The sequence below is a fragment of the Platalea leucorodia genome, assembly GCF_965183815.1.
Source record: "Platalea leucorodia genome assembly, chromosome: 3".
NCBI classification, from domain to species: domain Eukaryota; kingdom Metazoa; phylum Chordata; class Aves; order Pelecaniformes; family Threskiornithidae; genus Platalea; species Platalea leucorodia.
In genome coordinates this window covers 105,820,734-105,848,714 of record NC_138825.1, presented here as the reverse complement: position 1 = coordinate 105,848,714, position 27,981 = coordinate 105,820,734, and the positions used below count along the sequence as shown (strand labels likewise).

The 27,981-nt window shown below is 38.4% G+C and overlaps 1 protein-coding gene across 6 annotated transcripts in view; it reads left to right on the top strand.

The window, feature by feature from the left end:
* The window catches only part of FBXO25 (F-box protein 25), a 34,337-nt gene extending 13,694 nt beyond the window's left edge, over positions 1-20,643 (top strand). For 4 of the 6 annotated variants that reach the window (XM_082305399.1, XM_082305402.1, XM_082305401.1 and 1 more), the window contains 6 exons: positions 2,700-2,813; positions 7,003-7,096; positions 7,836-8,020; positions 10,023-10,205; positions 12,326-12,469; positions 19,450-20,643. In XM_082305399.1, the coding sequence (XP_082161525.1) occupies positions 2,700-2,813; positions 7,003-7,096; positions 7,836-8,020; positions 10,023-10,205; positions 12,326-12,469; positions 19,450-19,539 (810 nt within the window). In that variant the 3' untranslated portion in view covers positions 19,540-20,643. The remainder of the gene's footprint in view (positions 1-2,699; positions 2,814-7,002; positions 7,097-7,835; positions 8,021-10,022; positions 10,206-12,325; positions 12,470-19,449) is intronic. The other 2 variants (XM_082305400.1, XM_082305404.1) reach the window with 1 other exon arrangement.
* Positions 20,644-27,981: the final 7,338 nt, after the last annotated feature.

Below are 27,981 nucleotides of genomic sequence, written 5' to 3'. Positions count from 1 at the left end.
TGTAAATTTGAATATAAGTAAATAGAACTTCAGTTTCAAACTTTACAGAGAGGGCCTCTGTATTCCACAAAGTCCAGAGACTTTCAGTTTGGGATACAAACTGTATCATGCAGCTGTAAAGGGAATGTGAAAGATCTTAGAATGACCTCTTGGAAAGCCAAGAGTTAAAATATATCCATTGTATGTAGAGATAAACTGTCTTGAAGTTTGAGTTTCATTCCTGTGTTGATTCCTGTGGTTATCTGGGATGGGTGGAACTTGGACACCATAAGGATGTCTGTCTTTCATCCACACCGTAATGCCAGCCAAGAGAGGGAGGGAAGTGAGTGTGATGACCCATGCAGGCAAAAATTGACTTTGCATTTTAGAGCTGAGAGACACTGTAAGGAGCTCTGTACTCAGGGAGAGCATGGTGTTGTGGAGAGAGCTTACATAGAGGAGAAACTGGAAGACTTCACCTTGCAGGCCAGTGACCTGGAAGCTGCCCTTCTGCATCTGAAGGGTGTTACAAAGCCTTTCACCAGATTCATAGCCCTCTTTCCCAGTTTTCTTTTCACCTGTGATAGTTGTAGTTACTTACATTGGTCTGCAAAAGTCTCAAGCATGCTCTTTCCCTTTGTGCCATTTCAAATTTAGGGTAAGAAGGAAGGGGGATGACAGACTGTCACCAGTCATCATGGTGTTTTGAATGATGAGGTTGTTAAGCTGAGTTTTAAAACCACATTCAGGCCAAAACACAAATTGCCTAAAATCACTCATTGCTGCCCTTTGTAACCTGTATGTTGGGATTATTTTTTTTTTTTCCCCCTACTTGTGCAGAAGTTGGTGTACTAGTGATGTGTGGTTATTTGCTTGGGTTTCTTGTCCATTCAGAGTGTGGACAAAATATTTTGGTGTACAAATTAGCTTATTTTTGTCACTGCTGTTGTCTTCTAATAATTGACCATTCACCTTTCCTGTTTTTTTTTTAAAAAAAACCAACCAACCAAACAAACAAAAACCAAGGATGGTTAGAATTAATCACTAATCTTTTTTCAAGTAATTCCTTGTATAAATTCAAGAGGTTAGAGTAAAAAGTTAAAAGTTAAGTAGCAGAATGAAAAAGTAGCAAGGAATAAGCATACTTAAACCAAAAAAATCAGAGCAACAATTTAAGCTAATCTATAAACATAATTTACAGAGGCTCTAGTTTTCCTTACAGGTTGTAATCTTACTTGATTTCGAACTGCCTGTCTTGCAACTAGGAGAGTTTTTGGTTTTTTTTTTTTTTTTCCAAACTGGATACTGAATTTTAGGGCAAAATTACAAGAGTAGAAAGGTCTTTATAAGAAACATGTGAAACATGCTATGGGAGAGCGTGGGAAATAAAGAAAACCAAAACAAGCACAGGTGTATAGCTAAAATGAAGTAGGAGATGTTCTTTGAGTAATTTTGTCATGACGGTACATTGGGAAAGGTAGAGCTGAAGTTTCATAGAAATCTGCTTCCAGCTGTTGAAGGAAATGTACCTCTCATGTTAATGTATTTAAGCATGGCCTTTTGATAACTGTTTAGCCAGAGAACAGCCACAAATATTTAAATTTCAACAAAAGTTTTGCTGTCTGTAAGTATTAATTCACTGCTATTAGCCAACCAAGTTGTGCATATTGTGAAGGGTGCAGTACAACTGGATCTCGGGTATATTAACTGGATGAGCAAGAAATAGAATCCTGAATTCGGTCATTAACCAATAGGCAGTAATTACCACTACTCTGCAGTGAACAGTTAACTGTCTCCGGTCCCCCTGGGATACATCTAGTGTAAGCTTTCATTGGGTTGCAAAAAGGAATGTTAAATTGTACTGCCATCTTTCTACCATCACATAATCCACTGAGGAAGTCTGTCTAGAAATGAACTTCAAATAATTATTTATCTCCCTCCTCCCCTGGGCTGATAAGCTGTACTAGCACACTGCTCTGCAAGTATTTCTTTCAGCAGTTATAGCGTTTTTCTAGCCTCGTTATATTTACTCCAAGGCTCCCCTGCAGCTTTGTGGCTCTAAATTTACTCAGTTTATGTAATCCCATGTCATTTTGGGCTGCTACTGCCAGCTTAAATAGTTCCACAACAGCCTCTGAAACTTCCATTTTCACCTTCAGACACCTGTGCAGAAGTACCAAAAGAAAATCCAATTGCTCTTGGTACCTGAGAAAAATTGTGCCTAACCTTCTAGCACCCAGAAAATAAATTCTAGATGTTGAGACCATTTGTTCTTCCAATTTCAGGAGCAAGTAGCTGTGTTCTTACCCTCAAATGTGAATGTAAACTCAGTTAATGCTTATAGTTGTAAGCTCAGGCTGCTGTATGCACAAGCTCTGCCTTGTGCTAAGGCAAATGGGGAGTGTGATAGCCATGACAGAGTGCCGGCGTTGTGGCCATGCAATAGTGGAGTAGATTCCCAGGACACTCAAATACCAGTGATTACAGATTGCGTGATTAGTATGAATTTAAAGGCTTTGCTGTCGAGGGATATTGCCTACATACCTGTTAGTTCCAAATAGCATATCTGGTTTCATTTGTTCTACAAGAAATTAAACAAATCTTCAGTCCAGATACATTATATTTCCAGGGAGCATGGTATACATAAGCATCAGTTGCATCGCAGAGTGCTTTTTCTGAACATTTTCCTCAGTTGTGTCTTTGTTTCTTTCCCTTTAAAGTGTGTTTATTCTTCTTCTCAGAGACATGGCTACTGCACTTTGGGAGAAGCTTTTAACCGCTTAGACTTTTCAAGTGCAATTCAGGACATCAGAAGGTTCAATTATGTGGTCAAAGTAAGCTCTTTATTTTATATGTGTATTTTAAAAATGCATTCACTGATGTGCCTATGTGTACAAAAGAAAAAACTTTGCACTGAACAGCTGATGATTTGTGACTGTATAAGTATCCCGTTCACATGTAATTTATACTGCATGAAGCAACTTTAAACTGAGTCATTTTAATTTGGTGAAAACTCGTTCTATTGCTCTATGAAAGCATATAGCTTAAGAAGGATGGTGATGGCCAGTCTGCTATGTATTTACAGGGAAACACTGATGGTAGTTTCAGTTGTTGTTCATCAGTCTGGGTAGTGAACTCTCTTTAAAGGCAAAGTAATTCCTATACAATGAAAAAAAGCAAAGTGTAATACATCTTAAATATACTTTACTACATCTTAAATATGCTTAAAATAGCAATTTCCAGAGGAATATGTGATGTGTAAATATTCTGCACTTTCTGTTTCTTCTGTAGCTTCTTAACAGTCCTGTGATTCATTACACGCTTTTTTTTTTTTCAATCTAGGACAAGATATGTATGCATTTACCTTTGTTAACATCCCTTAAAACTTGATACTCCAGCTTTTTCAGACTTCCTGAATAATGTTATGCCTTAATTATGCCACATAATGTTATGCCTTAATTTCCTCAATGCCTAACCAGCTGCCCACTTGGAAATACCTGTTCTGGGAGATACTGGCCTTTCCCTAGCCCCAAGTTTGTTTTTGTTTTTTTTTGTCATCTAACCTGAGGTAGTAAAGTGCTTGTCCCAACTCCTAGAGAAGCCCAAAATGTGAGACATATCAGGACTAGAGTTCAGTTCAGTGGTGTTCACAAATAATATAGTGGTTGGAATGCATCCAGAACTTGAAAAGACACAAATCAAAATTAAGTAAACATACCAGGAGAACACCCTGGTGTTCTCCACTCCTAGGCCGTGGAGTATTTGGAGAGAAAACACATTCTACCCGTCCTTGTGAAGCTGAGACAGTGCATTATACTTCCAGAAAAACAAGAGGTGTGGGACCAAAGCAAACAAAGCAAAAAGGATTTGCTTCTAGGCTAGTGGTTAGGATACTTGCCTGTTTTATTCCCCTTGCAGATTTTTTTGGTATATGTATGCATTGTGGTTTAGAACATTGCTTTTTAATGTTGTTTTGGGAGCAGAAACAAGAACCTTGATATTTCCCAAGACTTTTCAGCATTGAACAGTAGGAAGAAAAAGCAGCACCCAAAAAAGGTGATTTGTGTTATAAATGGTGTCAACCTTGAGTGCCTCACTTGAATGGTAAACAGGTATAATGAATCCAGAACTAGAATTTTACATGTGTTTTAGATGCTGCAGTGCCTGAGCTGGGTTGCTCAAAACAGTTGATTGAAACAAAGTGCAAAGTCTAACACAAGCACATTGACCAATTTCTCTTCTGTTTGCCAAAGAATACATAATGGCTGGTTTAGTTAGCCAGGCTTAGGATTGTTGAAAAAAGACCAATACATTAAAATTCAGAAATTTAGCTTTGTGATCCAAACCATTACTAGAGTAATGGTAGACCCTAAGAAATTAGGGAAAATTTAGAATAGCAGGCAGACTTGTAAAATCCTTTTAACATTTTATAATTTATTGGAAATTTTAAATTTTTCAGAATTATTTTACAATTACAAAAATTTAATTATATCTTTGCATCAGTTCTTCTGAGGTGATGGAGGCAAACTGACTTTTATCAACAGGTACAGAACCTGTGCATCTAAGTCATTAAAAATTACTGAGCTGATAATAAACATGACCAATACGAATGACAGCTGCTGCTCATTCTGTAGCTGTAGAACTTGCTGACTTGAGAAACGTTTGTGGTGGTGTATCTAACAAAACATCTGTGTGGATGTCAGTAATGTGTGAAGTTGCAACAGATTTTTAAAAAGGATGTTTCATCTGCTCTGCCAGGTTTTAAGCCAGTCTGCAACTGAGACCTAGTGTAAGAAGCAGGTCATCCCATACCTATCTGCTTTATACAGCTTCTCTTTTACTTCCCTGAAGCTTCTAAGGGTGGAGGTGTTCTATGTAGATCTCGTTTAATGCAGTGCAGCAGTTCCTGTTTCTTCTCCTCTAAGAATTATTCATAGTTATGCATGAACACAATGATGATTACTTTTGTGTGTGTTGTTCTGCTTGTTGCATTTAAGATAGTAAGATATAAATGAAGAAGACTTTTTTTTAAATACCAAGCCTTACTGGATAGCTCTTCTTTGATCCCAGACCACCAAGATGATCCATTTTGATTCTCCAACTAATAACCTCCCAATCATTATTAAAAGTTAATATGGATGTCTGCCCAGGACCCCGTTAGGGTGGGCACTGGGAGGAGGAAGTAGGATCAGCTGTTTTCCTGTACTTGTTTGTGCTGTAGCGTAATGATCATTTCTTAGTTGTTAAATGTCTGATACATTGAGTTTAATATGGATGGTCTTTTTTCAAAATGTTTCCATTTGAATTAACAGTTGATCCGTTCAAAGTTATAATCTCTAGTAGACAACATAAGCCATGGCTATGCACGTATCGGTAAGACTGAACTCGTGTCAGATCCTTGTACTCGTGCACCTGCTAAAATTGTCTTAATCCTTGCATATTAACCTTCACTGAAATTGGAATCTTCATTAAAATCAGCCTGGTGGAATTTGTTTCTTTGATTTGATCTTTGGTCTGAGTGACATAACTGAATTTTTTTTAAATTAAGCAAGAGAAATGTATGTACTTGCTTGAATTGGCAAACTGCCAGAGACCTCTAGGTGTGCTCTAAATTATTAATCAAACTAAAAGGCTTTGAAAATGCCAAGAAAGAGGTCCTGATATCTAGTTTCAAACTGTATAAATGGATTGCTTGTATTTAAATACATCAGGAGAATTATTTCCTCCTTTCATAGCACATAATGTTTTGTCAGGGATCATGCAGAGAAGCCAGAAGGAACGTTATTAAATCAGGGAGAGAACAGGTGTATTCTCTGTTTCTCCAAAGGAAAATTAATGTTGAGTGTAGTGTCAAATTGGTGTTTTAGAAATGAAGATACAAAATAATTTTTGGCAGGCTCAGTCTTTGTTCGCCCCCTGTGCCAAGAGCTGATGCTGTCCTACAAAGCACAGCTCCGCAGGTTAGTGCTTCGAGCACTCTGTCGGGGATGCTGGTTTCTGCTCCCGGCTTTCCCGTTCTGATGTATTGAGAACACTTGTTCTGAACTCAGCATTATGAATAGCAATTGTAAAGCTTAGTGCCAAACTTTTAAACATTGCAATACTGTCAGAATATCGAAGTCTCTCTTACATTTCATCCTAAGAGACCATTTTTTGTTGAGGAGGCAAGGGTCCTTGTCAGCTACAAAACAATCTAACATGTAGAAGCAAAGGTATCAGAATGGAGCAAGGGCTGCCTGTAAGTAACTGTAGCTTGGCGTTCATGTGCAGCAAGAACTTAAGCTACTCTGTTTACTTTCCCCTGGACCATTCCCATTGTTCTCAACACTCTTCTGTTCGCAGTGATTCAATGTGTGGACAGCTAGGAGATCCTTACTACATAGTTCAGGGAAAGTTACTAATACAGCATGTATACTGCTCATTATTAGATTACTGCGGTTTCCTCTACCAGGGTCCTGAATGTGGGAGTAAAACAGACTCCCCCCCCCCCCCCAGTTTAGGTAAACTACAGCATTTTCTCTCCATAAGCAGGAAGTAGTGCACTAAGTCCATTACACATCGGTTTGACCAGTATGATGCTTTACACTCAGAAGTTGGAAGTCTGGTAGTTGCTGTCAGTTCAGAGTGATGTTCCTGGCCACCAAATCTGTCTGTGCGTTCAGGACCCACCCACATCAAAGACCACATTTCTATTTTTGAGCCTCCAAAACAGATTCCCTCCACTGTTTCATTACAGCTTATAAAGACCATATGTCATGCGCTCTATGACAGAGATAACCACTAGTATTTGTATAGTATTTTGAAAAAGTACATCTCTTCATGAGTTGTTCATGGAATGCCAGTGGGAATGCCTAAAGCTTTCCACATTTGTCTTGCTTCATTTTCTGAACTCTGCAGTTATGTTTTCATGAAATATGATTGCAGTGCTCTAGGCTGTTGTAGGTGAATGTATGTACTGAAAGCGTGTATTTGAAACCATCCTTTATTTCTGTCATTCTTCTGAGTTTTAATTCTTTGTCCTAGCTTTTGCAGTTAATTGCAAAATCCCAGTTAACATCACTGAGTGGTGCAGCACAGAAGAACTACTTTAACATTTTGGACAAAATTGTGCGGAAGGGTAAGACCTAAGGTTTTGTAATCTGCTTGTTCAGATTTAATTGCTGAGACTAAGCTATCAGTTGATTTTTTTTTTTTTGTTAGCTGTACCATTTTTACATTGTGAGACAAAGCAATAGCATATTTAATTAGTGAAAGGTTTCATACTTCCCGTCCCACAGTTGCAATAAGTTGTTTTCTCTTGATTATTGAATCATGTCTGTTGAAACAGATTGGTGAAGTTAAATGACAATTAGATTCTACTCAGAAACTATTGGTTACTATTATATTATACTCTTTGTGAAATGTGAAAGCTTTTAGATTAGTAACATGTTTGTTTTTCAGTTTGCATGATGTACTGAGATTTAAAGTACATAACTGCTTTTCTTTATTGTTTATTTAAAAAAAAGCTATTACATAATATTGAAAAAAATTTTCTGGTAACCACACTAAATGAAGATGTAATACTATCAGCTTGGAACAGAAGAAATCAGATTTATAACTAATTGTTCATCCTTAAGTTTATTAAATGCATAGCATGAAATGTTATGTCAAATTTGCCTGTGAAATTGTTAATTATTGATCTTGCACTTACGGAACAGCATTAATGAATGTCATGGTGGGAATTACGGCAGCTATTTGTACGCAAACAGCTGAGTTGTAATTAGTTCATCTAAAAAAGTGTTGATTAGCTTGAGTTAACTGTATTCCCTTGGTTAACTTGGTTAACCAAAATTGTATTTGGTTTGTTTTGTTCCCAGTCATGGAAGACCAATATAATCCACGATTAATCAAAGATCTTCTACAGGATCTGAGTTCTACTCTCTGTATACTGATTAGAGGAGTAGGAAAATCTGTATTGGTAGGGAACATCAATATTTGGATTTGCCGATTAGAAACTATCCTTCTGTGGCAACAACAACTAAAAAATCTTCAGATGAACAAGGTATATTATTAAATCATGCTAAAAAGGTAATTGGGGGAGGGGGAATTATATTGAACATTGGTTTATGATTAGTGAGTGAACAAAGTTTCAAATGCATCTTAAACAGTTTTACTTGTTTTCTTTGTTTTTAGGGAAGTAATATAAAATTAATGAAATGGAATCAACTTAATTTGTTGATTGTGCTAGAAAGGTTGGACCAGATGATCCTTGAGGTCCCTTCCAACCTGGTATTCTGTGATAATTTTCTAATGTTTTAATAGCTCTTTTCTAATGAGGGCTGCTATAGTGCCTGTACTGCTGGTGTGTGGTAGAGATGTATAGATGTAATTGCTTTTCTCACCCAAATAAGTTTTGGAATGCTTGTCTCTACATTATCAGATAGAGTGGAAAAAACACCAATTTTTAATTCCAAAGTAAATGTTCTACTACTGAATAAATAAAAATCTAAAAGGAATTTTAGGGGTGGATCAAGAAAACAAATAAAATATTCAAGTAGTAATTTTACGGCTTTATTCATTAGCACAGTTGCTTTTTGTAAAAAAAGGATGATGACTTCAGCATCTGGATTCTGATCATGCAACTTTGTTCAAAGCATGTGGTATGCACTGTTCCAGGTTTTTATAGTGGAAACTTCTGATGATAAGCAGGCAATTTTTTTAACCTGTCTGGGTTACTCCTGGAGGAAGAAATGCTGCAAGATGTTGCTCACAGTAAAGTCATTCAACTGTTTCATCTGTTTGCTTTCAGCTATGAAAATTTTGAAATTGTCCTTGCTGTGTGTGCTGGGTGTCTGAATAAAACAGCTTATTTTGGAACAGAAAGGAGAAACGGGGAACCCAGTCTCAGCAGTTTTCATATGCCAAGCAACCACAGCACAGACAGTTTTGAGACACTGCAGTTGCTGTGTTTGTTTATTTCCAGTGTGCCACTTCCATCTGAGCTGGTTTACCTTGGTTGAAATAACTGATGAGAAATTTTGCATCTATAATGCTCACATATTCCTGAACAGAACAATAGTCCCAGAGATGTTTATAACAGATGAGGCGATGGAAAGTCTAGTCTATAAGTGAGATGAATGGTTGTGACATAAACTGACGTAAGTGAGAGCCTGCTAAAGCGCAGCTGCTGCGCTGCCAGGGCCTTGCGACCGGGCAGCTCTGCGAGGTGGGGCCGGCAGCTGCCCACGCTGCCTCCCTCGCCAGCTGGGACACTGCCTTCAGCTGCGTCGGGCTTTGTGCCACCTGGCAGCGTGTAGGCTCCAGAGTCAGTCATGTATGAGCTGTGCTGTAGGTTACCCCGTTGAAGGGAAAGTTCAGCAGAGGTGTTTACTCTCAATGAAAACTTTCTTGGTGCTCTTATCTGTCACCCCCTGGAGAATTCCTCATTTACATAGGAGGGGCACTGTCTCCAGACTTCAGAGGTGAACCCACTCTCTTCGCCTCTGACTTTCATAATGTTTTCATTCTGTATTTCTGCTCTTCAGTCCTATATTCTGTACTACATTCTGTATTCTAGTTGTCTTAAGGCAAATTGAAATGTGCTCTGTTTCTTAATAAAAATAGAGAAACTGTAGTTATCCTATAAATTATAAATAATTGGCTCATACCTTTGTTATAGTTAGGGTTTTGGCACACTTCTCTCAAAGGTGGAATTGAATATGTCATAGCTTTCAATTATTTTCTGAGAACAGAAGTGTTTTAAAATTATTTTAAATTTAAATAAAGAATTTAGGATACGTCTATTTTAACAGTAGGAAAACTATAAGTTATAAAGCTACAGTCTGTAGCTCCTTCTGTACCTGTATTCATTTAAGTTCTCAACAACAGTGGTTAGAGAATAATGGTAGCCAAGTAATCAAAGTATCACAGAATTTACCATAGATATTATTCAATGGTCTTGTACAAACTAGACTAAGACCTGAGATACGTCTAAAGTAAGAATCTTATTTGTACCTTATACTGTCAAGTTTTTGTAGTTAAAAGTCTTCAACTCTTATTTTCAGCAAGTCAACAATGGTCTTACGCTTAGCGATCTCCCTCTCCATATGCTGAATAACATCTTGTACAGGTTCTCTGATGGCTGGGACATTATTACTCTAGGTCAAGTGACCCCAACTTTGTACATGCTCAGTGAAGACAGACAGTTGTGGAAAAAACTCTGCCAGTACCATTTTGCAGAAAAGCAGGTAATAAACTCTATAGTTCGCATAAATGTGGCCCTTACCTTTGCAATATGGTATACTAATAATGAAGTGTGAACTCGCCCTTTTTGAAATAAAAATGTGACAGTGTGCAGTAATAGTGAAAATGTTCTCCTCTTTGGGGCTTGGTTCATACTAAAAATTGTATTCAGCATGTCTGTGAGTTTAGGATAACTATCAGGCTGTTTCCTTGCATCATTTTAAAAGATGTCTACTGTAAGATGATTTTTGTTTTTTAAGCTACACAATCACCAACAAGTGTGGTAGAGGATACCTCTAAGGTGTTTCTAATTTTAGTAGCTAAAGTAGAACTTGTTTTACTAACCAAGGTAGGCAGACAGATTGCCCAAACTTTTAGGCTACATGAACAGTCTAGTGAAGCCAAAATAGGATTTTTGCAAAAAAGAATAGAACAAATGCTTGAGACTTTGAAATTAAGAACAAAAAGAGAAATGGTACTTTTCTGTCACCTCCTCATAAAATCATTAAAGTAATCTAGGAATGCCTCCAGAACTGTCTTCATTTTCTGACAGTGATATATGCTGAGACAAAATCAGACTAGGTGAAAATAAAGCTATGAAAATAGAAGTTACCTCATCAGAGCTGGAGGAAGAACTTTAAAAACCTACTACATTCCAGACTGGAGGAAGTGAAAATACTCATTCTTAAATCTGACAGATTGAAGTGGTACCATTTGGTCAGTGACTACCAGATTAAGTATTATTATAACAGGGAAGGTAGAAGTGAAGATCAGTTAACTCATGTGCAGTTGACCCAAATAAGAATTTTGGTGAGATTAAAGGCCTTAGAATGAACTTCTTGGAGAATATAGACAGACAAAGGCAAACTGAAAACCCCTCCATCAGAAGCAGCTCAGAAGAATGCAAGGTGAAGTTATGAGGACAGAAGTTTAAGGTTAATGTAGCAGTTGAGTGGACTTTGAGGCTAGATGAGGTAAGCTCTATTGAACAGTGACAAAACTGGTTGGAGAGCAAGCTGCTATACTAATGCTGGGAGAAAGATCACTTAAGCATTTCAGTAGAATTAGCGAGCCCTGTGCCTTATGAAGGACACTTGTACACAGTGTTTCCAGTGAGTTCCTAAATGTTCACATTCAGTTTCTTAGTAGGTTATTAATGATAGAAATATAATAATTTTATTTATTTTCCAATATCAACTTCTACTTTTTGTGTTTAAAAGCATGCTACCTTAATAAGCTACAAAATCATGTTAGGTTGTTTTTCCTGTCCTCTGCACTATATTTGTTGAACCATTGAAACAGCCACAAAAACATACTCGATATCTGAGGAGCACTTTTGGAAAAAACAAGAACGCTACACAAGGAAGCTATTATGAAACAAAGTGAAGTGTAGCTGAAATCAGAAAGGCAGTGCAATTCTCCCCATCTAGGAGTTGTCTTCTGAACGAAGAAAGCCCTTAATGTATTAGCACTAATCCACACTGAGTGGAACAGAAGCCTTTTACAAATACATACTTAATAAACCTTGGCTATGTATTAAGCTGGGGAGAAGTAGCCATTGTGCATCAGCCCATCTTTACATGCAGATTATGTCCTCAAGAAGTACATCAATCACTGATAATTGCTACCCTTCTAGAAAGATCATAAGTAAATGTGAAAAATAATCATGTATATACTTTTAAAATGAAAGAAGCATTATTTATATCCATAGTTACTGTCTTAACAGAAAACCACTATTTGTAATGCTCAAAAATCTTTTTTTAATCTCATTTGGGAGTGTTTTTTTAAAAAGTATAAAATTAATTACTTATGGCTCTAATATTGTTTTTGTTATGTGATTCTTGGCTATAATTGCAATCATTTCAAGACAGTAGAGTTAGATTAGCTGTGTATGGCCTACTTTTTCTTGGCAAATATGCACCCTCCTATTTTTAGTGTTTTACCTTCCATTTTTTTGTGGCTAGTTCTCTCTCACTGCTTTGCAGAGATGTATAATGTCAGATTATTGACTTCAAAGAATTCCACTTACAAAACTTCAGTTTAACTACTTTTTTTTTCCTGGTCCTTTACCTGATTTGACTAGTTCTTTAACAATTTTAAAGGAAGATATTCATTTTATGTCCAGTTTTGTAGGCATTTGATTCCATCAGAGAAAGGTCACATTGACTGGAAGCTGATGTACTTTGCACTTCAGAAATATTACCCAATAAAGGAACAGTACGGGGACACCTTGCATTTCTGTCGACACTGTAGTATTCTGTTTTGGAAGGTAAGAGCTTTGAAATAGATAATTAGAAATAAGTTCAAACAGCTACTGGTGATCATCTGAAAGGAAAAATATTAAGATCATCTTGTCAGCTTTCTCATGTGAAATGTGATTGGACAACTAATATCTAACTTTTAAATAATGTATAAAACTTCCATATAAAATAAATATTGAATTCCAAAGTTGTTCTTTATCTAGCATTCTGATCTCTTGATGTCCGATAACCTCCATATTTAGAATTGCAAGAAGTGCCATGTGGAAAGACTTGCGCTCTGTCTTCTTGTATCTATTTAACCTTATGCAGAGTTGTTAGGAACTTGTATGAAGTTAGCCATTTTATGACACCCCTTTTCTACTGATGGCATGGCAATCAATAAGTTTCTAATGAGAACTTATTACTATAGTATTCCTACCTCATTGGTGTAAAACTATTTTTAAAGTCTTGCTTCTGTCTCACATGAAGCTTGGAGGAATGTGTGAAACTTCATTCAAAATGTATTTTATGTTGATTTTGATGTTTACCATGAAGCATATTCTGTCTTCCAGGACAATTTTAATTTCTGTAGGGCATTTTAGTGTTAACCTATGTGTGAACACATAGTCCTGCTCTTACTTTGCGTTGCACCATAATCTAGTTTTCTGGTTAGTGAGACTTCTTTACTTTTGCTGCTCAAAGACCAGATATGGGTAATGCTAAGTGGACAGCAAAGGGCAAGAAATGTTTGCAAAAATCTTGGGAAGTACTCATGTTCTGTTTCACAGAAATGAGCTGCTCTTGTGTCATCCTTCTGGGATTTTTAAGGGGAGTTGCATGTCAGTGTGAGAGTTTTTTTTATTTTCCATAGAAAAAAGTAGGCTGTTTAACAGGATAAGCTAGCTTTCATAGAAGTAGCATGTTAATGAATGATGTTATCTTAAAGTTGAGTATTCTTGATATCACAGGAGCCCTTCCAGGTACTAATACGTTTTGCTAAATTAATAGTAGGAAAGCAGGTAGTCAGAAGTGGCTTCTGCTGTGAAAAGCCTGGGCATTCACTGAAGAACCTGTCAGGAATGACTAAGAACTGTTAATTACAGTGGAACACGTCTTTAACATGTTGCCCAATATGTAGGGTCAAGTTTTCTCTTTGAAAACAGAAATTTTAAAGGTAAGCACACAGCAGCATGCAGGTGGGCATTTTGGTATTGGATTTGTTTGCATTGTCTGGCTTTGCTGTGTAAAGGGTTAATGCTTTCTACAGTAAACGTCTCTCATTCTGATCTTGGTATAATTGAAAATATAGTGCTTTAATATCAGGAATGACTAAAATGTGTTTGGAATTAAATGTTTAACTTCGGAGATGATGCGTGACAGTAAGAGGCAGTGAACCTGTGCAGGCAGATGTCTTGTTACCTTGACTACTCCCATCTACTACTGGAATAATAGCACTCATTTTGTGGTTTTGTATTTTTAGTGAAACACAGCACAGTAAGTTCTAAAGGTCCTGATGAGCAGTACCTATTAGATCACTGTTCCAGTGCTGACTGCCTCATCCTGTAGATTTGGGCAGGTCTTAAAGTGACAGTGTGGTTATAGATTAATTGCATGCTTCTGCACTAAAATTCTGTGGCAGGTGTTTGGGATTGGCTGTTTTAACAAGAGCACAGTCAGAAGGTTGAGGGAACTGATTATCCCTCTTCACTTGGGGCTCATTAGACTGCATCTGGGATACTGCTTCCAGCTGCGGTCCCCAGTAGGAAAAAGATACTGATAAACTGGATGGAGTTCAGCTGAGGCCCAAATAATCAGGGAGGCTTGAGGACTTCTCCGGTGAGGAGAGGCTGGAGAAGACTGCTTCAGAGGAACCTAAGAGCCTGCCATGAGGACAGCCAAGCAAGGGAACGGCTTGACCATAGAGGTTGTGCAGTTTCTATCCTTGGATGTTTTCAAGACCTGACTGGATAAAGTTCAGAGCAACCTGGTCTGATCTCCTAGCTTGCCCTGCTTTGAGCAGAAGGCTGGACTAGAGACCTCCTGAGGTGCCTCCCAGTCTGATTAGTCTGCGAGCCTGCATTGCAGTTTTCCTTCTCTAGGTCTTGGAATCTAAGCCTTGTCCCTGTCTTAAAATAATTGTCTGATCAGGCTGAAATAGATTTTTGAAAGAATTGATTTCTGCACAACTGGCACCCTTACTGGCAGGGACACTAAGAGGTTAATCATTGGTCTGGAAAACAGACACAGGGTAATGTGAGTGAAGTAGTGCTAGTCTGAGTTGTATGGGGGGGGAAAAGTTCTGCTTTTTTAGGCACTTCGTTTTAGATCAGGGTAATGTGAGTGAAGTAGTGCTAGTCACTCTGAGTTATATGGGGGGGAAAAAGCTCTGCTTTTTCAGGCACTTTGTTTTAGATCCTTTCCCAAGCTTTCTAATGAGAGATGAGAAGCAAAGCAGGGGGCAGTGGGACAGGAGGTACTTTATTAGTTCTAGAAAACTCTTGTACTAGGTGAAAATATTTCTTAATCAGAAAGAAGTTTTATCAGGCTTTGACAATTCATTCACGCTTCAGTATCATACTTGATGAGACAGATTATTAAATATGTATATGAGTGGTTGACATATAATTTTATCTGTAATGGACAGATTTTTGTTCTCAACTGAAGCTTTTACTCTGCCTAATTCCATTGGGCATATAGTGGGGAAAAAAAAAAAACAAACCACAAAACAAACAATCAAAAAAAAACCCCCCAAAAAAACCAAACAAACACAAAACAACAACAAAAAAAACACAAACAAACTTTAAAAGAGAAATCACAGTTACTTTTACAGAGGAAAAGTAGCAAGTGTTTGAACCTTGAAACAAATGGAAGCACTGGATTCTTCAGATAGTTTATAATATGTAAAAATTTAGTTTCTTCTTTTAATGGTACACTTCAAAAATCAGGCAGCTGTTGCTTTCAAGGGCATTCAGAAGAACTTCAGGCAGTGAGCTGAACACTTCTTGGTATTGCACCTTTTTTTCCTCCCCTCATTCAAGAACAAAGCAAAACATTGGAATAGTTGCAGAGGAAAGTACTTCAGAGGTTAATTTCTTTTAACTTAGCTCTGTTAAAGCTAATAAGGAATGTGACTGCTCTCCATAAGTTCTTCTCAGAGACAGAGAAGGGATGAATAAATGTGAGACTACTTAGGGAAATATTTAAGGTAAGGGACATCCTTGATGCAAATAAGTTGTAGAAATCAGTTGTGGGTAAACCTATGCTGAGAGTTAAGAGTTTAAGAACCAAAGCAGCGAGGTTCTGAAATAGCCACAAAGCACAGGCCTAGCTAGTGATGGGAAGAATTTTCATCAGTTTATGAAACTGATAATATAATGTAATTGCTGGCAACATGAGAGGGCTACACACAGACAATTCTTTCAGTCCTGCATTTCGTGTCCTTTTAAAGAAAGCCTGCAAAAGAAGGGACTAATGGCTACTGAATTGAATTAGCAAACAGTTGAAGTAGGGAAATGACTTTTCGGTATGCTATCATAATCTTTAACATTTAAGCTATCATAATCTTTAAGATTTAAGCCTTTAAGAGCTTTTCAGGAAGCGGCATTTGTATTCCTGTATTTGTTCAAAACGTGTGACCATAGTAATATTAAGTACAATAAGGAGGAGACTCCTAAATTCATTGTAGGAAGTACAGTGATATAACAGAACATCTTGTACTCTTCCGTGTTAAAGGAGGGAATGATAATAAGAAACTCTTCATATCGAATGACTATGTTTCAGGAGTGAGTTCTTGGTAAAGTATTTGTCCATGATGAAAGTGAGAAAAATACCTGATTTCAGTGGTGTAAAAGTAATGGCAAACTAATTGACTGATGCCTCTGTGAATGCTTTTTGTGTATATTGTTTTTTCTGTTCCACTAGGCAACGTTGCAATTGTGGGCAGTTCTCTTATTTTCTTAGCTCACTCAGTAGCACGTTGCAGTTATGCCAGAGATGGCCATAGAAGTTGAAATACCTTTTCTTTCAATATCCAGGGCATTATGTAAAATAGTGTAGTTGTTTTGCATAAGTGATAGGTTTCACACTTGGTTTTAGTCTTCTTGGGGCTTGTGCTGGTTTTGGTTCTCCAGCTGCTTGTGATTTGCCACAAGAATAAAAGACTTTTTCTAAATGGCATATGAACCTTAGCTTCAATAAACTTTAACTCTGCTTCTTTTACTTTACGGCTCTCCTTCCTGCTTCCTTCTTCATGATCTCAAAGGACTACCACCTTGCTTTGTTACTCCAGGTATTTGCTGTGTGTCTCATCTCTTTTCATTGCTGACTGTTCTGTAATGTCGAAGTGAATAACGTGTTCATTTCTAACTGTTTGATGCTCTCTGTTTTGATTTTGTTTCCTCACATCAACTTAGTAGCAGGAATACTTTGTTTCTTGTTTCCCTTTTAGATAAGGTTAGTGATGACTTTCCTTCTCAGTTTTTCATCAGGTTTGTTTTTTATTATTGCTGTATTCCCTGTTAATGCCATTTAACCTAGGGACCATAATTCATCTTCTAATGAACATATGTCTATGGTGTCAGTGAGATCAGCCAGATTTTGCTAAGAAATAGGTTTCTCTGCACTCAGTGTTATAAACTGTTTCTGCACTCCCTGATGTATTTAATTCAATATTTAAATCTGAAAAGAGTAACATGAACCTCAAGTAACTTTCTTTAATGCCATGATACTGAAATTGATTTTACTCCACTTTCAATGCTGTAATCATACATACTTTTATGAAGGAGTCTCTCTGAAAAGAAATTCCCAAAACAGGCTGCATATGACCTGGGAGAGGTGGGGGAGGCAATTATAATGTTGCTTTCTGAATGAAGAAATGGTGGAAATAATTATACAGAAAAGGACTGTAGCTCCAAAGTTGTTATGGGAGCTTCTTAATGTCCAGTTATTATAAAATTTGAGGAGAACAACTGCATTTGCCAGTAAACACTCCTCCTGGTGTGAATTCTCTTGTTAATTTAAAAGGATTCTGGTTTAGCTTTAAATAGATATATTAAAAATCAATATGATTTGAGCACTATTTATTAAATATAATTTCAAGAGAAATACGTTTTTCTTGGAAGGAAAAATGCTCATAATTACAGGAAAGTTATGATTCTTTTTAGTCCTCATCACTTTTTTCCCACTGTAAAATTGCTGTTTCTGTTGTTTTTAATAACCAAAAACCCCAGGAACTGATCTTACTGAGATTTTTATTGGACCTGTAATTCTGGACTGAACAGAACTTTCAAAAGCATTTTTATGGTGTGCAGAGCAAAGCAGACACTATGTTACAAATTCTGTCTAAAATATTTAGGAGTATAAATAAGCACTAAAAGGGGATAAACTCTAGCTTCTTTCCCAGAATCCTAATTCTGATGGTGTTTTTTCCTGGAAACTAGGAAAGTAATAACATGACATTGACATGGCAATGGGTAAAGAAGATGGTAGTTCATTAGCAACTACCTTGGAGAGTGTTCGCTGCTGTGGTGTCTCTTCCTTGCAGATGTCGTCTCAAGATGAAGATGTTAGGTTTAACACTTCTGGTCTTAGTCTTCTTTCTCATCTACAACTTCCCCAAATAGGCAGTTCTACCTGGGGCCTAATCTATTTTTCTGTTCTCTTTGTTGTTTATTTTTCCCTGTGTGTCATGAATGTAACAACTGGTTCTCAGGTGATGTTAAAGCAATTATTAAAAAAAAGAGTGGGAGAATGAGGAGGTGATACCACATGATATTTTCATGTAGTCATCTATAGACTTAATGGAAAAATACAGATAACATATCTGTAGAGTAACAATTTTCATTGGAAAAGCTGAGTAGTATTCAGAATGTGTTTCACCTAGTGCACTTCAATGTTGCGAAGACTTTGGATGGGAATGTGGCATCTTTGACAGCACTTTCCTTATGTGAGTTTCCAAGTGAGAAGAAAATTTTGCAGGTTTTTTCCTTCTATTAACTGAATTGCATATAACGTCATTTCCTATGGATATGAAAGAAACAAAGACTGCAGTGGTCTCTGATCTACTTAGCATGTATTTACTCTAGTTTTCTTGCCTGGGGAGGACACTTTCTGAGCCTTCCAACATTATTGATCAAGGTGTTTAACCTCTCCATTGAACTGCCTGGGACCTTCTTCTCATTACACCTCTAGCACTTGCTTCCCTTAGAGGGTTCTAATAAGGTGCAAAACTGAACTTTTCATTTGAAGAGGAATTTGAATTTTAAATAATGAGACAATTGTGCTGAGTTCAAGTTCCTGTGATATTAAAGAAAGCGCTGCAAGCTTAGTGAATTTATAATGACAAAGCCTTTTCATCCTGTCCATCTTCTATATTCCTAACTTGCTTGGGTGCTAACTTCTGTTTTAAGGTAATGCTTTCAGGTGAGGAAAAGGTAGGAGTGAAAGAGGGGGGAAAAAAAAGAGGGCGGGGGAGAAAAAGAAGCAATGTAGAAAAACTTTTATGACTGGGACTTCAAACATACTGTTCAGAGGTTTTTTTGGGAAGTGTCTGCTGCCTTTCACTTGGAAAGCAAGAAGCTCATTTTCCCCCATGAAGCAGTAGTTGATTTTGGATTTTCATTAAACATAATTTAAGTTCAGCAAAGCAGTTGCTTTTTTTTTAATTACACTTATCAAAAAATAATGGATAAGGAATGTGAAACTTTTTTCAAGAGCTCTGACTCGGGTTCTGGTTTTGGTAGGAGGAGAGGTGGTGTTTTTTTCTGAAATTTGAAGCTACCCTGAACTACCGCAGTCAAACTGGAAGGCCTGTTTTCTTAACAACTTAGTCTAAAACAGTTAAAGAAAAATATGGTGAATTCTTAAAAGAGCAAGTTCCTATCAGTTTGTTTACAGTGGAAGTAATTGTATGTGCATATATGTGAATTTTTGCATTTTTTTTTTCTTGGGAGTGGAGGGAGATCGTAGGTATAGAAAGAGAACTTATTTTTTTTTCTCCTCCCTTTTGCAGGATACAGGACACCCCTGCACAGCCAGTGATCCAAACACCTGTCTCATGCCAGTATCTCCTCAGCATTTCATTGATCTCTTCAAATTTTGAGATGTTCAGTAGCTGTTCTCCTGTGTTTGTGGCCATTTTTGTGAAGAGTCAGGCAGGATACATTATGCTTTTTGTGCAATATATTTAAGTGTAATGTTTTGTTGTAGCTTAAAAAAAAATGGGGGAGATTATCAGACAGGTTTATTTGGTGTATTGTTTTTGTGCAGAAAAGAGCTGAGGAGAAGGAGACACATTAAGAAAATTTCTTTGTCAGGAAATCTGCAGTGGACTTCTTGTCAAGTCCAAGAAAGACCATGTTAATCAACTTTAAATCCATTCTTTTGACGCCTTAATAGTTGGTTAAAATTATGTGGGGGAGTCTTGAAAATTTCATGGAAGAGTTAAACTGCTCTTACAGGGACCAAAGGATGGGTTTTCTTGTTAATCCTTCTTTCTTTAAGCCAATGTTTTCAAAACACCTCCATATAATTTGCATTGTTATAAAGAATAGGCCAATATTCTCTTGGATTCTTAATATATCAGTTACCAAGGTGGCATTAGTCATTGTGAGCTAGTGAGTAAAACATAGCTGTGGTTGTATCTGCTGTTGAACCTATGAATGAAGGAAATCAACCAATCTTTGTACATACATTATGCAAAAATATTTATTTTTTCTTAAGGACTTTATTAAACACATAAGATATCTCAGCACATCCTGCATAACTCAAGAGACAGATCTGGGGCTACTAGAAAGTGATTTTTTTGATGGTAGCTACAGCCTTCATTTATACTGTTTGGTATGTCTACAAATGCAACTGCATTAATTCATCTTCTAAGAAGAAGACTTTATTGAAATTTAATGAGAATGGAGTTGCTTGTTTCTAGACTGGTACAGTGGCAGGACATTATACTACCAACGGAGGTTCTAACCTGACAAGGCTTCACAAGCTATGGGAAACACTGAAAGTCAGTCTGAGCTGAAGCACCTTCTGCCAAGTTAATCAGATGATAAATTCTCCAGAAAGCTATTTTCTTCTGTCCTGTAGAACAAAATGAATTGCTTGGCTTGCTTAGGCAGGTAAAGGAAAAATTAGGGAAGCTTCGGGTTTATCAATGTAATTTAACAAATATGTAATGTACAGAAAAAATAAATCATGTACTATATTCTGCACTTGCTTGTTCTGAATCTAGTTTTGTACAGTGCAATAAATCATGGTTTTTATCTATTATTCCTAGAAGTCTCTTGTGCACAGAGATGAATCAATTTGAATTTTATAAGATCTTTCTATAACCTGTTCTCTGTAGTAATTGGTAATGGAATGAGAAGCATACAAGCAGTCCAAGTGACGCTGCTTTTCAGTAAATGGCTGTATTAGCACTTTTTTAATAGGATAGCTGGACTGTTAATAGGCTGCACAAGAAGAGGAGAATATTTATTTCCTCAGGAGATAGATAGTTTTATTTGCTTTAACTTAAATTTCAGTGATATACCAACCTTATCCATTGAATTTGCTGATAGGTGGGTTTTTCAATACAGGGTTTTGTGTGGTTTTTTTCTTTCAATTAAGGTGTCTGCTATGGCAGTGATCAAGTGTGGAGCCGGTGACATCCATTCCTATTCCTGTTCATTCAGGACATGGCTGCAAGCCCTGCTCTCCCAGCCCAAGCACTGCTGTAGCCATTGGATTTGTTAAGGGACCAGCAGCTCTTCTTTAACAATGATTTGCACCCTGTTTATTTAACTAATGTAATGGTAGCAGACTTGCTTTCCTGTCTACATGACCCTATGTGACCTAGGTGACCCTGATGGTGGTTGGTGATGGCTGGCACCTATTCATCACTCCTTTAACACGGTTACAGTTTTGCTACCCTTCATGAAACTTCTGTAAACATCTACATGGATGCCACCTGCTTTCTAGAGAGCTCTAAAGAAAAGTTCTAAAGTCAGCATTTGGTTTAATACTGTGCTGAGCTCTTCACCCATCATGCCGACTGAAGGTCTGTGACCGGGGACAGCAAGGAACCATCCCTCCTGCAGACAGAGTGCAGGCTCTTACGGGACACACCGTTACCTAGGAAGCTGCCTGTTATGGAAGCTGCAAATAATGTGAGAATCGGGAAGAGGTATTAAGAGAGCTGAAAGGGACCTCCCCTCGCCTCTAAATTAAGAAGGAAGAGAGGTGACTTGAAATGGCTTGTAAGAAGTTAAAAAAAGGTTTGGAAAAAACTAATTTTCATTTCTCTTAGAAATGTCAGGTGACAGGAGTCAGGTTTAGTCTTCCTTTCCCTTTCACCATTTGGTGTCTTGTTCTTTCTCCTGTAATAAAGCGCCTTTGACAGGCTGAGGGAAAGGCTCTGAGCCACTTTCTGGCGTAGGCCATTCAGGGTAAGAAGGTCCTGCCACTGGTCTGAGGTGGCAGTAGCTAAGATGACAAGAAGCAGTACTGGAGCTTGTAGTCCTGTACTCGAGAGGCTTCATTCTACAATCACAGAACAGCTGAGGGTGGAAGGGACCTCTGCGGGGACCTCCCTGCGCAAGCAGGGCAACTACAGCTAGTTGTCCAGGACCATCTCCAGACGGCTTTTGAGTATCTCCAAGGAAGGAGACGCCGCTACCTCTCTAGGCCACCTGTGCTCAGTCACCCTCACAGTAACAAAGTGTTCCCTGATGTTCAGACAGCACCTCCTGTGTTCCAGTTTGTGCCCACAGCCGCTGGTCCTTTCAGTGCTGCCCAGTGACAAGAGCCTGGCTCCAGCCTCCCCTCAGGTATTTGTAGACATTGATGGGATCGCCCCTGAGCCTTCTCTTCTCCAGGCTGAACAGTCCCAGCTCGCTCAGCCTTTCCTCACAGAAGAGACGCTCCAGTCCCTTCAACATCTGACTGGCCTTTCACTGGACTCCCTCCAGTAAGTCCTTGTCCCTCTCTTGTACTGAGGAGCCCAGAACTGGGCACAGCGCTCCAGGTGAGGCCTCTCCAGTAGAGGGAAAGGATCCTCCTCCACCTGCTGGCAATGCTCCTCCTGATGCAGCCCAGGATACCGTTATCCTGATCTGTGGCAAGGGCATGTTGCTTGGCTCATGTTCAACTTGGTGTCCACCAGGACAGTAAGGTGGCTTTTTAAACCTTTCTTCCAGGTTAAAAAGGGGGGGTTAGAAGAGACACAAGCACACATAACCTGAGAAGCATTTCAGCACAGGGCTATTACAATTTTTTTTTCTTTAAATCTTAAAGGTTTTGAGCACAGAATCACAGTCATGAGCAGTGTTACAAGCTTTCAAAACTGAGCTTTGGGAGTAGTTCCACAAGCTCGTTAAATATTTAGTAAACATATTTCTTAGATGGCGGCAGCTGGTGCACTCCCAACAGGCCTGTGAAGGAGTCTCTGCCCCAATTAAGGTTGTGTGAGGCCTTCAACCCACGGCAGGGACGTGCGTCGTAGCCAGAGGAAGAGACACCAGGCCACCCACCTCACGTACTTCTGCCAAGGAGGCTCGCACACACGTATTTTGAGGATCTGGCCCCACCAGTAAATCTGTGAGGACCCTTTGCGTGGCTTCTGATTGATTGCTCGAAACAGCGTGCCTGGGGCAGGAGGTGGAAGCCAGGCACAGAGCACTCCAAAACAGGCAAGTTCGAAGTGGTACTTCATGAATTTCCACATTCACAGCCTTAGAGGCAATAAAACAAACAAATAAAAAAAATCAACCTCTAGCATGTGAGTTATCCACTAAGAGGGGAAAAAATATCCTGACACTAATAGGGAATCATCAGGGATCTCAGGGAAGAGAGAGAAGGATGGAAAAAGCTCTTCGAGATCTCAGGAATCTGGTAAGAGAGCAGAGAAGGGGAGGAGGCTGGAAGTACAGTATTTGAAGAAGCAGGATACTGGATGGAGCTGTTTGTTTAGTTCAGCTAAAACTTCAGTAGTTTAATCCCACCACCACTTCAGTTCTTGCTGCAAGCGAACCATATGCCTTCTACTAATCCTACGTTTAAAAGTACAGTCTTCTGCCACCTGCACTCACCTTCTACATTTTTGATTAATTCAGTCTAATTCGTAGGCACAGTAGTGTGGAACAGATCTGGAGAAGTGCTTGCTGTGAGTTACAGAGCACCAATGTTAAAGGCACCCAGAACCTTCATTTTGTACCTGTGCACAGGGGACATTCTTTCCAATTACTCATCACAACCAAAAATCCTGTTCTTGAATAGGATGATAGCCAAGAAAAACCACTAGGAAAGGGGACTAGCTGTGTGTAGTTCCGATTCTCTAACACTAAACCCCTGGCCTAATAGTAAATATTAATACTACCTCCCCCAGGAACATTCTCAGATGTTCTGGACTTCTTACTTCTCTTTATACTGTGCTTCGTTCCTCGATGCCAGAACATCTGCTCCTTCACTTGTCTTGCAAACCTTCCCCCTCTCCCCAGCGCAGCCAGTTCTCACCGCACAGGTCAGGGCTCGATCTTCCACCGCAGCTTCTGCGGCCAACGGGCCGCCCACCTGGGCCACAACAGTTTGGGTCAACATGCACACGCTCTCTTGCAGGCAGCAGCGTGACAGCCACACTACGCGGACAGGTTAACGCGCTTCAGGAGACGTGCGAGTTTATGAAACAGAAAAAAGAGCAAGTATGTATTTCATTAAGTCTCTAATTTTCAAAATACCCCTACGTGCAGCATTGCTGTATCTGTAGTATGACTTCTGGGAATCTTGTGCTCCATCCTATCGAACAATAGTTTACTTCCTAATGGGAAATGATGCTTGACTTGTTTTCCTTTGCCAGGTTTCTGTCCAAATGGTTAAAAGATGAACTGTTTACAGGCATTAAACTGAAGGCAAGTCTGCCTAAAAGCGTGTGTGTGTCATGAGAGAAACAGCAAAGATCAGGTCTTTATGTAATCAGAGAGGATGTCATCACATATGTGACCAAAAAGAAAAAAAGTTGGCCTCTTCTCCCAAGTAACAAGCGAGAGGACGAGAGGAAACGGCCTCAAGCTGCGCCAGGGCAGGTTTAGGTTAGGTATTAGGAAAAAATTCTTCACCAAGAGGGTAGTCAGGCACTGGAACAGGCTGCCCAGGGAAGTGGTTGAGTCCCCATCCCTGGAGGTATTTAAAAGACGGGTACACGTGGTGCTTGAGGACATGGTTTAGTGGTGGACTTGGCAGCACTAGGTTAACCGTTGGACTTGATGATCTTAAAGGTCTTTCCCAACCTAAATGATTCCATGATTCTAATTATCTTGCACATAAGAAAGCTTTAGCAGCAAAAAATAATAACGTACCAAGTACAATACTTGGACTCTGGATACACGAGCCTCCCTTCCTTTCTCCAGCACAAACACACGCACCGCAGTATTTTCTCTGTCTCTCCACTACCAGAAGCATTTAGCAGTGTAATCTCCTGGAGAATCGCAAGACTCCTGGACAAACAAGGTGTTCAAGACAACAGCGTTTGGGGGTTTCAGCGAAAGAGGTACAAGATAAGAAAGGCCAGAAGACATCGCTAACTTAAAGGAATGGTTCTGTATCAAATCTGAGCTGTTTTAACTATACAACCTCAAGTAATCAAACCAGCCAATTCTCTGACAGATTATTGAAACTCGACTGTTCAGTTAGTCTTCTCAGTACAAGGTGTTAGAGCAACTAGAAAGCAAAATATGATGATTATTTTCAGTAGTGGACAAACTAGTCTTACAAAATACAGCTGTGCATTTTTCTCTGAAGAGAGTAATGCTTTTTCTTTTCCAATAGCAAACTCACAGTTCAAAACATGTTATTAAGCTTCCACTAGTGTTGTTTGAGTCTCAAGAGCATAAAAATTTCAGTGCCAGCCAAGCTTTTACCAGATTATTATGGACTTGAAAAGAATATAGTCACTTTCTTGCATCTTTTAGTAAATACTAGAGACAGAATAGGAAAATTTTCTTCCCAAATACAGAGCCGGTATTTCTTTACTCAGTACCAGTGATAAGAGTTGGTAAATACCATATAAAAAAACATCTTCTCCTTACGCTTTGTTTACTATTATATATTTCATATAATTTTCTATTATTTATATCCCTATTTTCTGATTGCTTTCATACTCTCTATTAATTACTTTGTAACTATAGAAGAAGCATTTTTTTCTGCTATTACACTGGTTGCACTTACAATAAATGCAACTCCTTTCAATTTCTGAACTAGATTCTTTGCCTATCTGTCTGATTCCCTGTCCTGTATGGTACAAAGCAGTCATGCTACAAGAATATTTTTGAGACAGACATCTAATGATACACACCTTTACAAACTATCACCAGTGACTAAGCCTTTTAGGAAATTATTTTTCTTCTTCATAGTGCTGGTTTCATTTCCCAGACACATCGAAAATCAACTAGCAGGCACTCAGGGAAAAAAAGAATTAGTAAGAACAGTTTAGATATGCAAGAAACAGGTAAACAACATGCACATTAATGTTCTTTTCAGACTGTACAGAGATAGGACCTGAAGTTTTGTCACCTGACATTCACATACATTAACAAGCATTTCAAAAAGTTTTGGAAATTAAGACGGATGCTGGGCCGAATTCACCTGGGCTGTGGAAACAGCTATGCTCAAAATTTGGCAGGGTCCTTGTCTACCCAGGGTCTGGAAATGCAGGTCCCTCCGCTCCCTTTCACCTGCCCCGATGTGCTCCTGACCCACCTGGGTATAGTCAGAGGCATCTCCAGATAGGCTTTTTCCCCCAAAGAATGCAACTTGTATGAATAAAATGTTCTGTTTCAGCTAGTTCACACACTCCGCTATGAAACATTTTGCCTAAATGTTCCCTGCTAAGTCTATTTAGACAACAAGAAAGCCAGCAGACTAGAGTGGAAGAATGAGAAGCTGCTTTCTACAGCCCATCTACTGGTAACAGCGGCCGCATCTCACTTTTGTCACAGTCCAGGACGTGCAGGTCTCACCTCGTTATGGGGCCAGTGTATGCAAAAGCATTCCAGGTCCTCCAGTTTACATGTAGCTGGTGAAATCCTTAGGGAGAGAGTGCTGCTTTGCCCAAGCTTTCGTAACAGCCAATAAATTAAAAAAAAGTTTAAACCAATAAATACCAGTAAAACAAAATATTTGCAGTTTGTCAAAACCAATGAATTCTTCCCCCTGTGAAAGCAATGGGTGATGCTTTAAACCTAGGATGCTGCAGCTTCTGAGACGGCATGATTCACTGCGTTTGGACAAACATAGCTATTCCTTCCTTGGCTGTATTCTACAATGATGCAAGTAACGTCCACGCAGATGGAAACAAATTCACAGGACAAATAAAATGGGGAAAGAAAATATCAAAGAATAAGGCATTTCAGTTCAAACTAAATCTTTATTCATATGGAAAATACTACTTTTCTTTTTGCAAATGATGCTAATAAATAAAAATACTCAGAAAGAACTTTGCTTAGAGTCAAGTGACTAGTTACAGCCACATGAAGCTTTTAATTCCCGTTAAAACCACGCCAACAGTCATGCAGATTGGCTACGAGAAAGCAATATAAACTATATTTTATTTTGTGCAATCTTATCATACAATCTTAATGCTACCTTCTTCTAAACCATTTCACATAGATTGAAATGCAATTTCAAAACAAATATTAAGGGACACATTCTACACTTATTCCACATATGGAGCTGTGTATAGCTTAAGCCCATAAATGTATAATGTAGTCAAGCATCTAAAGAAGGTAAAAGAAAAGAGGACCCCATTCTGAAAATTCAGACAAGTTTATAAACATAAGAGAAGAAAAGCTCACACCAGTGAGCTCTCAAAAGACAAATACATTATTAAAGCATAACAATAAATTATATTAATAATGTTTATCCTTAGAATGGTTATTTCTGAGGAAATATCACTTAAAAAGCACACCAAAACTTTCATCACTAGGAGTTAAACTGTAAGTTTACATATCTCAATTTCCCACTTGGATGCAATTTTGTTTTATAATAGGCTTCAGCTTTGTGAGCATATTCTTAATCATACATTTAAAAACAAACTGAAAAAAATGTTGCAGTTAAGCTGTGCATCAAACACATCATCAAGGTGAGAAACAGGCACTTGACAGTATAATGTGCAAGGCAAAACCTTTACTGGTCACAGTATAAATAGTTTCCTCAGGAGGGAAATTAAAAGTTCTCAGCCCATCTTTGAGAGCAAAATATTGAGGGCTGCTAGCAGATCTTTTTCCGTTCTCTTAGGTCAGCACCAACAACCAAACTAAATACTAGCTCATGCCTTTGAGGGTATTCCATAAACTATAAAATGCAGCATACTTTACCCAAGAATACTAATTCTTTCCTATAATTAACCTCAGCATACGTACTTGCCAAAGGCAAATACAGAGTTTACTCACAGACTAAATGATGCGATATAAATGCTAACCCTTTCTCCTCTATTAGTATTTTTTTAATATATAATGCCAATTTTACAAATACATTTGCCAGTTACAAGATCCTGTTTTGTAGCACAAAACAC